The sequence below is a fragment of the Emys orbicularis genome, chromosome 2 (genome assembly GCF_028017835.1).
Source record: "Emys orbicularis isolate rEmyOrb1 chromosome 2, rEmyOrb1.hap1, whole genome shotgun sequence".
NCBI classification, from domain to species: Eukaryota; Metazoa; Chordata; order Testudines; family Emydidae; genus Emys; species Emys orbicularis.
Window position 1 is genome coordinate 202,795,521 of NC_088684.1, and position 14,148 is coordinate 202,809,668.

The following is a 14,148-nucleotide window of genomic DNA, read 5'->3' on the forward strand; positions in this document are numbered from 1 at the left end:
ACTGCTGCCTTTGAATACAAATATAGGATTCTCATGTGGACTATTTCACTGTACTTCCATGAAAAGGCAGAGTTCCCGTTGAGCCCTTGCTTTCTGATGCATGGCCTCTCATGTACTATTAAAAAAAAGTTTCATTTCCTTCCTAATTTTGAATCACAATTGACATCTTTTAACCTAGAAATGTCTGGTAGTTTCTTCTATTCAGGTTCCCTACTGGCTGGAAATGCTTCCATCCTTGAAATATTATCACTTTACAAAAATAATACAAAGAAATTAGCTAACCTTTAGGTGGGTAATGGAAGAAAGAGAGCTTACTGTAAATAATGGAATACTTAATGTCTGGGAAGGTTCTTAGAAATGGGTCTTTCCAATCACAAACACTAATGTTACAAAATCACATAAATATTTATTTTACTTAATGCTAATATTTAAAGATTTTAGGCACAATTCGCTTAGGGGTAGGGTTACTTTTGAGTAATTTTTTTTTTTTTGACAGACTAACATAGAGCAGGACTGATCTGAATCAGTGTATCTTGCATCTTGGTTCCTGTACGCCTTAATCGTAAATGTGTTTTACTTGGATGTGGTCTCATAATGCATATGGATGCTAGTTTTGGTTTAAGAGTTTCACGATCCTGTTCAAATTAATAACAATTCTTGAATAGCTATTCATTGGGTGGTTCTCTCTCTCTCGTAACAAACTACCTGTAACCATTAGGTTAATTTGGCTCACTACTTATCTTGTGTTCTGTATGGCTATAATGTTTGTAATCTGTTCAATAAAAGCCTTTTGATTAGCTGTATCAAAGCCTTTTATCAGATAAACAAGAAGCATTTGTACTAGATGTTCTTTGTTCAAGGCCGTAGCAAGAGAACTATAGCATTGTATTTCAACAAGGTCTCTTGAGGAGGATGAGCTATAGAGAAGCTGAACTTGAAACCAGAAAAATGAAACTCTGAGAACAAAACTTACTGCAACATTCTTGCCCAACAGCTGTTTTGGTTTATCCCATCGTCACCACTGGGTGGACAAATAGGGTAAAATTTTCAAAAGTGCCTAATTGACTTAGGGACTGTAGTCCTGTTTGAAAGTCAATGGAATTTAGATTATTTAGAATGTTTTACCCATTTTCTTTCCAAAGATGTCACTAAGTGCCATGTTCTTACCGCAAATTGAATCCTCAGTCTTTTTTAAATGTCTCTCAGAGCAGTAGACATCTTCTTTAGCCACCATTTGATAAGTTGTCAATAAATATTCCTCTGTCCTCCTCGTAACCAATGTATTTCGTTTTGTCCATTTTATTTTGTCGTCTTCAAGTTCTCACTCTCTGCTTTGAGTATTCCTTTCAGTCGTTAAATGCTAAATTGAATGTCAGGAGCAAGATATATTATGTAGATAATGTTTCTGACATCAGCTGTTCTAAAATCAGCACTCAAAACATGTGATATATTCCGAGCAGCATTGTCAATCTTGCAGGACAGAACAAAATAATTGCATAAAGGATTAAAAATCAGCATATTCTACCCAGGGATGTTGTTGTTTGAATGTTTAACCTTATGTGATGCATTCATCCCACAATGATGTCACAGGGTCTGTGTTAATTTTTTTTTCTCTCTCTCTATATATATATATATTTGCTTATTCCTTTAGAGACAAATGTTACATTTAACTCTTATTTCATAGCGGTTTTTCTTACTTAATGGATGATTATTTCCCCTCTTTCCTCCCCATTTCTTCTATGATCCTTTCTTTTATTTTATCACTCAAGATTACAGTGCATTTCCTTCTTGTTCTAATTAAATTAGTGGTAACTAATGGTAACACATTCATTATTTATGCTCAGATTCTTCTAAAATGGAAATGAAAATCACTGTGCCCTGGATCTACATCTAGGGTTATACAAAATGCAACTTTCTAGTCCAAATGCAATCACTTGCAGATCTTCTTCTCTGTGTATATTTATGTCACCCATGTGGTGGTCAAGGATCAAAGAGAGAAAAAGCAGCAATATGCTCCCTAATGTTAAATGTTACAAATGTAAACCTCATTTCAGGTGTGGTAAATGTTGTTGTGGTTCACTGTATACTGAAACAAAACTTTAAAAAAAAAAAAAAACATTCAACTGTCTTTTGAAACCCCATCCCCCAGCACAATTATAGTCAGCATTCAAATCCCCTGGGTTCAGAAGTGATCTTGGAAATTTATGTTCAGTTTTACAAATCAGGCCAAAAAAGTAAATATCAGCTAACCTTTTTTTTAAATCTTGATTCTGCTTATAAAAATCACATTGAAGCTTAAGCTGATGATAAAATAATAATCTTAGGATTCTCATATATCACACCGATAGCTTTAGGGGGCACCACTAAGTGAGTTTCCACAATTTAATGACCATAGGAAAATGTTCTTACTACTTTGTGTAAACTGCACTAACTCTGCCTCTAGCTCTGCGTCCTATTGTGTTATGTGATCAGCTGCTGAAAATCCACATGACCCCTCTTATTTCATTGATAGCATATGATGGAGCCCAAGATGTTTCTTTTCCTAACCCTTAATTTAGTTTCATTTGCAAGTTGCAATCGTCTGTCACCCAGTGAGTCTAACAAGGGGTACTGTGGGCTTGTTGTATACCTTGGGCCTAATTTATTTGAGATGCTGAGCATGCACAGCTGGCCACCTCTGAAAATCAGATCCCTGTTTTTATTGGAGAGTGGCTCACGCTCTTCTATAAATCTGTGTCTTTCCTGTGTTGCAGTTTTCCAGTTCGATACTGAATTCTACATCAGTGGACTTGCACCTCTCTGCGACCAGCTTGTTGTACTTTCATACGTAAAGGAGGTTTCTGAGAAAACGGTAATTACTTTGGTGTTAGAGTTGCACAGCAGCGCAAAACCTCCTCAGGTTTAAATTAGACACAATGATTATCTGTGAAATGATTCTTCATTAGCTTAGTCTGTAGTGAACAATGGATACGATTTCCTTGACCTATAAAATAAGATTTACAGAGGTTATGTTGAAGACTAGTGTATTTACCTTTTAGAGGCCCTGCTGTCTGGTCTCCTTTGTTCCTTGGGGGGAACAAAGAAAGCCTCTCTCTCAATCTTTTCTGGTGTTTGTGTATGAGAAGGAATGAAGGATACAGCCAGCTGAAAGTAGGGGCAACTTGCTGACACTGCATTTTCAGGAATGAGAGAGTGAAGTTGATCAGCTCCAACAATAGAAGTCAGTGTGGTCGGGGCAGTGGAAATTACTGGGAGAGCAGTTGATTGTTTCCTTCGCCTCTGAGACATCTGTTTTGTGCACTGTATATTTTTGTAAATATATAGCACTTGGAATTAACATCACTACCAGGAGGGAAACAACCATGCCTGCCTCATATATTTGTTTCAGAATACACTGTAAAAAGTGGGGAAAGGAAAGCCCCTGAAGCCCTAATATAAGAGTGGCAGATGTTCTTGATCATCTCTTTGATAGTGTGCCTGCGTTAGACAGTCATCGCTATAGTAACCTTAAGCAACTTGTTGCTAGGCAATGAAATGCTGTAGGCTCAAACTAATGCTCAAATCTATTGAAATCAATAGGGTTAGCTTCTAGTCTTACTGCAGGATGTCAGATTATTTTTTATTTATTTATTTATTTATTTTAAGGCCAATAAAAAAGCCACAGCAGCTTCTCCCGAGAGAGCTAGTACAATAATTCCTCTGGTGTGAGAGAGAGAGAGAGAGAGTCTTTTGAAAGAAAGCAAGGTAACAAATGAAAAGGGAAATGGGAGGGTGAAATGCTAGTAAACAAGGAAATTGGAAGTCATTGTTAATGAAAAAGTAGTATTGGAAAAGAGCTGGGATAAAGCAAGAAGTAAATGGGAAAGGTGAAAGACATTCTGACTGCTTCAGGGAACAAGGAGGGAAAGAGAATTTCCGGTCAAGCAATAGTAGATCATAGCAGAGAGAGATTTTTAATGTATTTGCATTTGTTTTGTGTTTTTTTTTAAACACGAATGCAGAGCCTCTGAAAGATGCCAAGCTGATCAAACTGAACCCCTCTAATTGTCCAAAGCAAACATACAGAGGGTGAGCAGATGCTGTGAAGGGTTCCTCTTCCTGTCCTGCCTATATACCTCTGCTGTGACCTGGAGAGGGCCATGTCTTTAAGGGGGGATAGAGTAGTTCAGTCTCAGGTACCTAATAGTTAGATCTCTCTGCTGTGATTGCCAGCAAGGGTGACAGTTACCATCCGTGATGATCTCTGTGTTGTAGAATTCTGTTTATTGTGAACTAATGAGCCCACCAACTCATTTCATGACTGGCAAATAACTTTCAGTCATTACAAACTGGGAGTAGATTTGAACCAGTGACTTAAGCTGACCACTTCTTAGCCCTGGTCTACACTACAAACTTACGTCGGTATAAACATGTTGCTCAGGGGTGTAGAAGATCCACACCCTGATCAACGCAGTTATGCTGATCGAACCGCCGGTGTAGACAGTGCTTCTTTTTGTGGATGTGGAGTACCTACGTTGATGGGAGAGCGTAGGTAGCATCTTCACTAAGTACTCCATTATTTATTGTTTGATTCATAACCAGTTTTTTTGTTTGTTTTTGTTTTTTAATGTGGCAGTGCTGGGGCCTTGGCATAATTAAAAATGCAAGGCTGTAAAGCCAGCAGTTTCCCCTGACCCCAAAATCAGAGAATAACCAACCACAGGTGAAAGTCCAATCCCAACTTTATGCCACTTCACCTAAAAATACCCACAGCAGACTCCCTATGTTCCCATTACTGGAGCTCATAAGTGTATCAAGAATTCTAGATTACTTTCAGATTAATATGCTCCTATTTTGACTGGACGCTTAAAGGATAAATTTAGACTGAAATCCACCCTGATTCAAAAAAAACCTGGGGCTGGCAGTAGTATACAGTTAAGCCCAGAATCAGGTTGCTGCAACCTGCTCCTTTGTGGGGCTGTGCTCTGCAGGGATTGGACACAGCCGAAGATCTAGCCCGCTAATTTATTTTTTTTAACTGAAAACTCAGATTCTCGAAATCCATTGGTTGGTAAATATACTAGGTGACAATCATTGTGATGCCATTAGAAATATGAGTAGTGCTGTTAAATCACTAATTTATACATTAGTAACTTTTGCTATCATCTAGAAGTAAGCTACTTTTCAAATCTCAAAAATCAGGAATTTTATTTGCTAGACAGAACCAAACATAAGGTTGGATGCACCCCCACAAAAAAGTGGTAGAGCCCATTTAAAAATCTGTTTAATCAGTCTGAGGTAACTGATTTAATTTTGAATTCTTAGAAAATTAATTCCATACTATAATTGCTGTGTGTTTGGTTAAGGTACAGTGTATTATTCATACATACCAAACAGTTTTTAATCTTTGATGTAAGTGCAAATCTCAATGTGTCCTTAACTGTGGAATCACTAATGTGCAATTATGTAGCTAACAGAATGCAAAATTCGAATTGTGTAGTCATTTGTGACGTGTATTTTGCTCTGTGTTGGTTACATAACTTAAGGGAAAACCAAAGAAAGAATAGGAACATTACCATGTGATTTATGTTCCAAAACTAATCAACAGCTCACAAATTATGAACTGCAAAATTTACAATTGAACACACAATTTGATGTTCATATCTGGTGAATATTTGAGCTAAAATCACTTTTCACGAAGCTCTGTTTGCAAAAAGTGAACATGAAAGGATAGTGAGACATGGCTAAATTGAAATTTGCTTTCAAATTTGAATGCATATTTGTGGAAAGTTTTTTCCCCTCCCCTCTTCTCCATTCACAGTGTAGAAAATTTACTCCACTCTCCTCAAATGGTGACATAATTGTATAAATCCACTAAACACAGTGAAGGAAGATTTCAGCTGTTTGTTTCTTGTGGTGATAACCACATCATAGCTACAGAGAACTGGGAAGCTAAGTCTGATACTGACAATTTGGGCATGTCTATTGTCAACAATGGGTATCCTTCTGGAAAACTCCGTGGCAGAAGTTTGTATTTAAAACTTGTTCTCAAGTGACCATCAGTTGATATAAAGAAGACAAATTGCATAACACACATTTTTGTGGTTGAATTTTTCCCAGGAAATGGAATGTTGTGCAAGACCTAGACTGGATATTATTCAACCCCTACCTGAGTCTTGTGAGGAGATCTCCTCTGATGCTCTGACTGTTAGAGGATTCCAAGAAAACGAATGTAGAGATTATCATTTAGGTGAGACGTTTCAGTGACTCTTGTTAGTTGTTTTGTTTTGTTTTTTATTTTTGGTAACAATAGCCTTGCCTAATTAGTCTTGTAGAAGTCAGACCATTAAATTGCTATCCTATCCTCTAGTGCCTCTGTCAATATCTATCTATGGCAATTTGTTCTGTGTACTGCACAAACATGACTTAATGCAATGCTAAGGTTGCTAAGTTAAAATTACAAAATGTCAAGATATTAAAAAATTAAAGTTCCAACATAACATTCCCTGGGCTGTGTTGCATTTGCTTGGATGTTGGTATTATATGCTGAGAATATTTAATTGCATAGATTACATATATTAAGTTATATATTTAACCACAAAATAATGCCATCTGTACCAATGCTGCCAATGAGGTTTGTCCACAACATCTGGGTTAACCTCTATTAACTAATTTTGTCAAATAATTGTTTTCTTCATTTGTACAGAACCTAGCACAATGGACTCCTGGTCCATGACTGGGACTTCTATTCTGTGCTGGATATGCGATGCCATCAATGAAGAATTAAAGGGAGGGTAGCATAATTAATGCTGGTCAACAGGCTTAATAGAAAAATAGGACTAGTCATACAACCTGATATAGTTTATTGATGAGATTACACGTTTGGCTGATTAACGGTAACTGCACTAAATTTTACTTAAAAATTACTTAAATTTTTGTAAGGCATTTGACTTAGCCAGAGAATGCCTTGTGGTACTATCCGAGGTACTTCTATGGCCTCCATTACCATAGAATCTATGTCCCTCGCGATCTTTAATGTATTGAACCTCCAGGGTGGATTGGTTTAAATCAAAGCAATTTAAATCACCTATTTTAATCACGATTTAGATCAGCAAGCAGGAAACCTTGATTTAAATCATTGATCTTAATTGTGTTTTACATTGGTACTTTTTATTTTCCTAAAGAAAGGTTGATTCCAATTAATTGGTAACTATTAAAACATGTTGATTTGCAACTAAATATAGTCTTTAGCCTAAATTTGGTATTTCTTCCTGCTAACCAGGAGAATACACTATATCTATGCAGATTTATATAGCTTAATTTACCTTTATTCAGATTATAATTTTTTTATTATGTTAGAAAATGGTGAATGATGTGTCAAGCTCTGTGTGGAAGGAAATTAAAATGCAATTAAAATACACTAAAGCAGCTTTTTAGTTTTTTATTAAATAAAACTACCTTAAGTGCTGGATACATAAGAAAAACAAAGCTTATCAAAAAGCATATTAAACATGTTTTGCATTTAAAGCTAACTGACTTACTTAAACAGAGGAAGTATTGTCTGTAGTAAATGAATTGAACTGATAGTTTCTGATCACCATATTCTTCCGGATTTTAGAAATAGTAGATCTTACCCTCTTGCACCTATATTTTTTCCATAGAGATTGGAAGAGGAAAACAAGCTTTTCTGCTTTTTCAGCTCCCAATTGGTTCCTTAGCTTTGAATGAACTAGTCATTAAACTGAACTAGTTGAATACATTGAAATAAAGAAAATGTTGTCTGTGCACCTGTAGAAGGCGCTACTGTTGTCAAAAGCTTGTTTAGCACTTCAACAAACTCTTCTTCCAGGTGCTTAGCCAGTGATTTCTACAAGTTCAGTGGTGTGGCTTTTTTAAAAACTTGGTGGCAAGCATGTACAGCTTAATATTTTTTTTATTTAATTTAAACAATGTAAATTATTTTAGAAGATTATAATAAGTTTAGGACTTAATGTAGATTCTTCTTTGAGTGATTGCACATGTCCATTCTATTTCACGTGTATGTGTGCCCAGTGCACCAAAGCCAGAGAAGATATTTTTCCCGGAGCAGATCCATCAGGGCAGTGCATTTGCCTTTACCACCTGGTACAATTGATCAATGTAATAAAGGACCCCCTCATTTCCGTCAGTGGTTGGTAGTTTGAGCACGTGGACTTGTTTACTGAAGTCTTTCCCCACTGTCATTGGTCCAACTCTTTCGTGTCCTGTCCAGCCCAGTTGTAAGCCTAGTATGTTATTCTCAGTACTGGCATCATCTGGCAGACATTTTCAGTCTCTGGCACAGAGTGGCACAGCACCACTGTGGCTGTCAGAGTACTCTGGATACGACTTGGAGTCCAAGGTTACCTCGTATGCACCACCTTTCCATGACAGGAAGCCGCATCAGTCACCGCCACCATCAGGAAGAGCTTAGTACCTATCTGACTGGAAGATGTTCCAGAGACAAAGACCCCAGTTATGGCTGGGGTCCTATGCCACCCGACTGACTTTTTTGGAATCCCTCCCATTTCAAAATCTTCCACTGTTCCTCCTGCTGCAAAGTCGCCTAGCAGGTCCTGAGCCATTATGAAGACAATCAGGCTCCTATCTCCACATTCCTCCCACCGACAGAGGGCAGATCAATGTTCTCTAACCTTATAACCATTAGACCCTTAAAGGGTTTGGTCAGGCTTTACATCTCTAATAGCAGATCCCACAACTCTCTTGGACTTCAATTTGGTACTGGCAATGCTAATAGGTCTGCATTTTGAGCCAGTGGGCATCACTTTTTTGTTACATCTGTCTATGAAGGTAGCATTCTTTGTGGCCATTACCTCCATGAGGAAGGTGACAGAGTTATGTGCCCTGGTTGCTGACCCTCCATACATGTTGTTTTTTTGTAGGGACAAAATATATTTATGTCCTCATTCAAAGTCCCTCACTAAGTAGTCTGGAAGTTCCACTTTAATCAAGCCGTATACTTACCATCCTTTTTTCTTAAGCCATGTTCTCATAAGAATGAAGAGAGGCTTCATACCTTGGATATCAGAAGGGCATTAATGTTTTACTTGAACAGAACTAGATCTTTTAGAAGGTCTAACCAGCTGTTTATTTCAGTTATAGAGGGGATGGAAGGCCTCCCAGTTTCTATGCAGAGGATATAATGGTGGATTTCATTCTGCATAAGTCTATGCTATGACACGGCCATAGTACCTCCACCACGCAGGTTTGTAGCTCACTTCACAGGATCCCTAACAGCTTCTGCAGCTTTTCTGGCTCGGGTACCTCTAAGAAACATTTGTAAAGCTGCAACTTGGTCATCAGTGCATACTTTTACAAAGCACTATGCTTTCCAGAAACTATGTCAAATTTGGTTGAGTGGTTCTTCAGTTGTTCAGCTAGACTCCCAAACCTTCCTCTAGTCTGAACTGCTTGTGAGTCACCTGAGGTGTAATGGACACGTGCAATCACTCGAAGAAAAACGGTTGCTAACCTGTTGTGTAACTGTTGTTCTTTGAGATATTTTGCACGTGTCAATTCCTCAGCCCACCCTCCTTCCCTGCTATGTAGGAGTCTATCTATTCAAAAGGAACTGAGAGGGGTCAGGGGCAGCTCTGTTCTTTACACCATCAGTTAGCAATGTGAATATGTGAAGACGCATGCACTGCCTGGACTAAGTTAAAAACAACTCTGGTTCTGGTGCACTGGGCGCACGCGCACCTGAAGAGCAGTGGACACGTGCAATGCATCTCAAAGAACAATAGTTACAGAACAGGATAGTAATCATTTTAAATTTAATTTTAAATAAGTTTATTTAAAAATTGAATTTAATTTAAATAAAAATATTATTTAAATTCCATTTTTGAAAACATAGATTTTTATCCATCGTGTTATCTGCACGTCACCTTTGTGAGGTAGGGAAGTACTGTTATCCCCATATTACATATGGGGAACTGAGGCACAGAGACACTAAGGGCCAGCTATTTAAAGGTATTCAAGCATCTAAATGCACCTAATTTCAATGGGAGTTAGATGGCTAGACATTTCTGAAAATCCTACAGAGAGCCTATCTGTATCTATAGGCACCTAAATAACTTTAAAAATCTCATCCTAAGTGACTGCTCAGGGTCATATATGAGAACTGTGGTGGAGTAAGGAATTGAACCTGGGTCTCCCAAGATTTAGCCCAGTGATTAGGGTGCTATTCTATCCTCTTCTGATTAAAAGAATTAGCACTGTACAAAATGCCGCATACGTTAAGGGAATTAAAAACTGACAGATCTCAAAAAAGTAATTATTGATGTGGAATCCTCATCCAGTTGGGTTGTTTATCATGAGATTCTGTTGTCATGTGTTCTTGGCCCAGTGCTAATCAATATCTTTTTTATCAGTGATCCAGAAGAAAATATATGATCTTTACTGGTAATGTTTGAAGATGACACACAGATTGGTGGCATGGTAAATAATAAAGACAAGTAGATTATACAGAATGATCTGGATCACTTGTGCTCATTTAAATGTGTGTTTTAAGGCCAAATTCACAACAGGCATCTAGGGAAAAAGAACATAGGCCTCGTCTCCAGGATAAAGGATATCTCCTAGAAAGCAGCGCCTCTGATGTGGCTGTGGGGGTCATGATGGGTAACCAGCTGAACGTGAGCTCTCAGTGCGATGTTGTGGCTAAGAGGACTAAAAGTGATCCTTGGAGAATATAGAGTAGGAGTAGGGAGGTAGCATTACTTGGTATATGGCAAAATAAGCCCATTCCTGGAATACTGTGCTCAGTTCTAGTGTCCGCACTTTAAAAAGGATATTTATAAATTGGCAGGGGTTCAGAAAAAGAGCTACAAGGACTATTAACGGTCCCCTATACAGAGAGGAGATTTGATAGTAGAAGACTCTCTAATCCAGCAGACAGAGGAATAACAAGATCCAATGGCTGGAAGTTGGAGCTAGACAAATTCAGACTAGAAGTAAGGCACAAATTTTTAACAATGAAGGCAGTTTAATCATTGGAACAACTGACCTAAGGATGTGGTGGATTCTCCATTGCCTGAAGTCTTCAAATCAAGATTGGTTGTCTTTCTAAACAGGCATGCTCTAGTTCAAACAAAAGTTATGGGCTTGATGCAGAAACAACTGGGTAAAATTATATAGGCTATGTTATGCAGGAGGATCATAATCTGTGCTTGCTTTGTGCCAGGGCTGAGCCCCGGCATCTCTAGGCTTGCTGCATCAGTTATAAATGTAAAAAAATTGTTTGAGTCCCAGCCTCTCTTTCATTACAAATTAAGCACTGATCATAATGGTCCCTTCTGGAGTCTCAAAGCAGAGTGTGATTTAAACATTTTACCCAGCAGCAAGTATCTCATACAGTCAACTTCAAATCAAAGTAGGCCTGCCAAACCTGAATGCACATCCATACCCTTAAGTAATTGCAAATGCAGTATACCCTCTGCCAGTCACAAACCATTGTGCTCCCATCACAGAATTGGGGCTGCTTTATACCTGTGCCCAAACACAAAGCTGGTCCCCACTATGGTGCTCCACTGTTCAATGAATATTCTGATTCATCTACCATGTATGAACTTTTTGATGGTTTAGAATATATTGTGTACAAAAAATTGTTTTGCGTTTGTATAAGTGCACGTGTGTGTGTGTGTAGATAGCGTTAGGGAAAATTTCATCCCTGTGTCTACAAAATATTGAGAAGATTTTTTTTCCCCAGGCTTTGGGGAAAGAAATGCACTTTTGAGCAGTCATCTTCTATGCAAGATTTTACCTTCTTGAGTGAATTTTTACATCAAGCTTAATCAAACTAAGAGTTTAAAGTATTGGTGAATATAAAATATAACCTTAAATTACAGCATTGCAAATGCATTGCTGTAATGATGTACCAAGTCCCCTGGGGTTATGGCGTCTATCACTTATGCTTTTGATGGCCTTGACTTTGATGGGGAAGGTGGGTTTATTGCAGACTAAATCGTATAATAGCCCTCTGACAGTATAACTCTGTGTTCTAAACCATCATAACATTTATACATAAAGGATGACTCAGAATTTTCAATAAGCTGTGGTGAGTTTTGAAAGCTATTTTGCTGTTTAAATCAGTTTTAATTTATTGGAGCATAGAGCACCCAAAGTCGTCATATTCTTGCTGTCTTGGTTGCATCTCTAATTATTTTTTTCTCCGAAAGATGAACTAAAATGCAAGGCTTTTCTTTAGGAAAATAAAATAATAAAGTGTCATGTGTTTACAGAGCATTCAGAGGGTGAATCGCTGTTTTACATTATTAGTCCAAGAGATATTGTTGTGGCTAAAGAGCGGGACCAAGATGACCACATTGACTGGCTTCTTGAAAAGAAGAAATATGAAGTAATTTTTATCACATTATCTTCAATTTCTTATGTTTGAAAGTCTTGTTCTCCATAGTAATGTTGCCGTCCCATGTGACTGGGAAGGCCTTATTTTAACTTTAGTTCCTGATCCTGCAGTCACATAAGCATGTGTGTAGCTTTACTCACACATGCTGTCCCATTGTGTAAATCTTTGCAAGGAGCCTAAATGTGTAGTTGATGGAAAGGGTGTGTCTGTGTCGAAATATTTTAGATGTCACTAAAATTAGTGATGCTATTTGGCTTTGAAGAAATGAACAGGAAATCAGATATTCTTTGTGTGTTGTGGGTCCATCCAAACTGATTAAAGAAAAGAGGTTCACTTTAGTTGCATCAGAAGTCACCATTCTGAGGCATTAGATATTGAAAGAGGGTTGATGTATTAGGGTAACACACACAGCTCCAGCTAAGATGTAGTTTCTTTTATATGTGGCATGGTTTTTAAAGTAGTAAATAATTTAGGACCAAATATACAATTTTTGGTGCCTAAAGTAGCCAGACTCTGAAAATTGCTGAACACCAGCGGTGGTAAGTGACTACACTAGGAATGAAGGTGCTCCGCTTCTTTGAAAAAATCTGGTCATTTATTTAGGTGCCAAATATTGATTTTAGGCACCTAGTATTGGTTCCAGAATTTGCAATGTGTCTTTAAGTGGAACCTTATAGGCAATATTAATGCAATACCCAAGTTTTCTGGTTTCTGATTTCCCATAGTGAATCAGAGGACTTTGTAGGCTGTTTAAAGAAATTTGCAAAGGTTAATTTAAATGTACTAATGAGCCGAATGCATGTGTTTTAAAGTCAAATTCAAAACAGACGTCTGGGAAAAAAGAACATAGGTCTCATCCCCATTTGGCAGGTATTTCTGTGGTTAACTAAATTTTGATATCCCTGATGCAGATTATCTTGAAAACCTCCATGAGGATTTGTTTCTCCTGAGGAATACATTCAAAATGGTGAATGCAGTTCTGTAGTTATGCAAAACACTGCAGTGGGTCCCACAAGACTCAAGCACCTTTCAAGTGATAGCTGTGTGTGTCTTGGTGAAAGCCCTCCTAGGCTAATAATCAGTGACTGGCTTGTGTTGTAATCTAAATTAAGCTTTCACTTTTTTCATTTTGCTTTTAAAAAGCCATGTCTGTTTCTGCACATTTGAAGTAGTTAAAGGAAGAACTACAAATTAAACTTAATGAAAAAACCATTCTGACTGGAGAAGGTATTTTGGTTGAGTATAAGAAAAAAAATTATATCTTTTCTCAAACAGATTTTTCATATAGGTTTTCTAGCAGAGAATTTTTGTTTGAACATTAACCAATGGTATTGCATTATATAGTGTGTCATAGTCTTGAAATTTGATCCTAATATACTAATGTGGAGTGAACCCATATGGAAACAAAAGTAGTTTTCTTTTTGGTTGACTGCTTTTGTTTGAGTATGAATTCTAAGCTGTTCATCCAACCATGGCATTAAAAATTCTAGTGCTTCAAACACAGGGCACAATAAAAAGGGTTTGATTTATGCAGTTCTAGAGCTTTCTTTGTAGAAGTTTTGTATATCTGGCTTGTATGTCACTTTTCTATCATATAGGAGGCTTTGATGGCAGCTGAGATCAGTCAGAAGACCATAAAAAAACACAGGATTTTGGTAAGTTAAAAACTTCAAAATAAAAATATATATATTTTTTGCTCTTTAGAACACTGCCTGGTGCTTTATATTCATCATAGGAATGTTGGTTATTATATTCGTCTGTCCACA

At 37.5% G+C, this 14,148-nt stretch overlaps 1 protein-coding gene across 1 annotated transcript in view; it reads left to right on the plus strand.

Moving 5' to 3' along the window:
- The window catches only part of VPS41 (VPS41 subunit of HOPS complex), a 159,435-nt gene that overhangs the window by 96,321 nt on the left and 48,966 nt on the right, over positions 1 to 14,148 (plus strand). The window contains exons 11-14 of the mRNA XM_065398728.1: positions 2,754 to 2,851; positions 6,100 to 6,229; positions 12,258 to 12,373; positions 13,981 to 14,037. Coding sequence (XP_065254800.1) covers positions 2,754 to 2,851; positions 6,100 to 6,229; positions 12,258 to 12,373; positions 13,981 to 14,037 — 401 coding nt within the window. The remainder of the gene's footprint in view (positions 1 to 2,753; positions 2,852 to 6,099; positions 6,230 to 12,257; positions 12,374 to 13,980; positions 14,038 to 14,148) is intronic.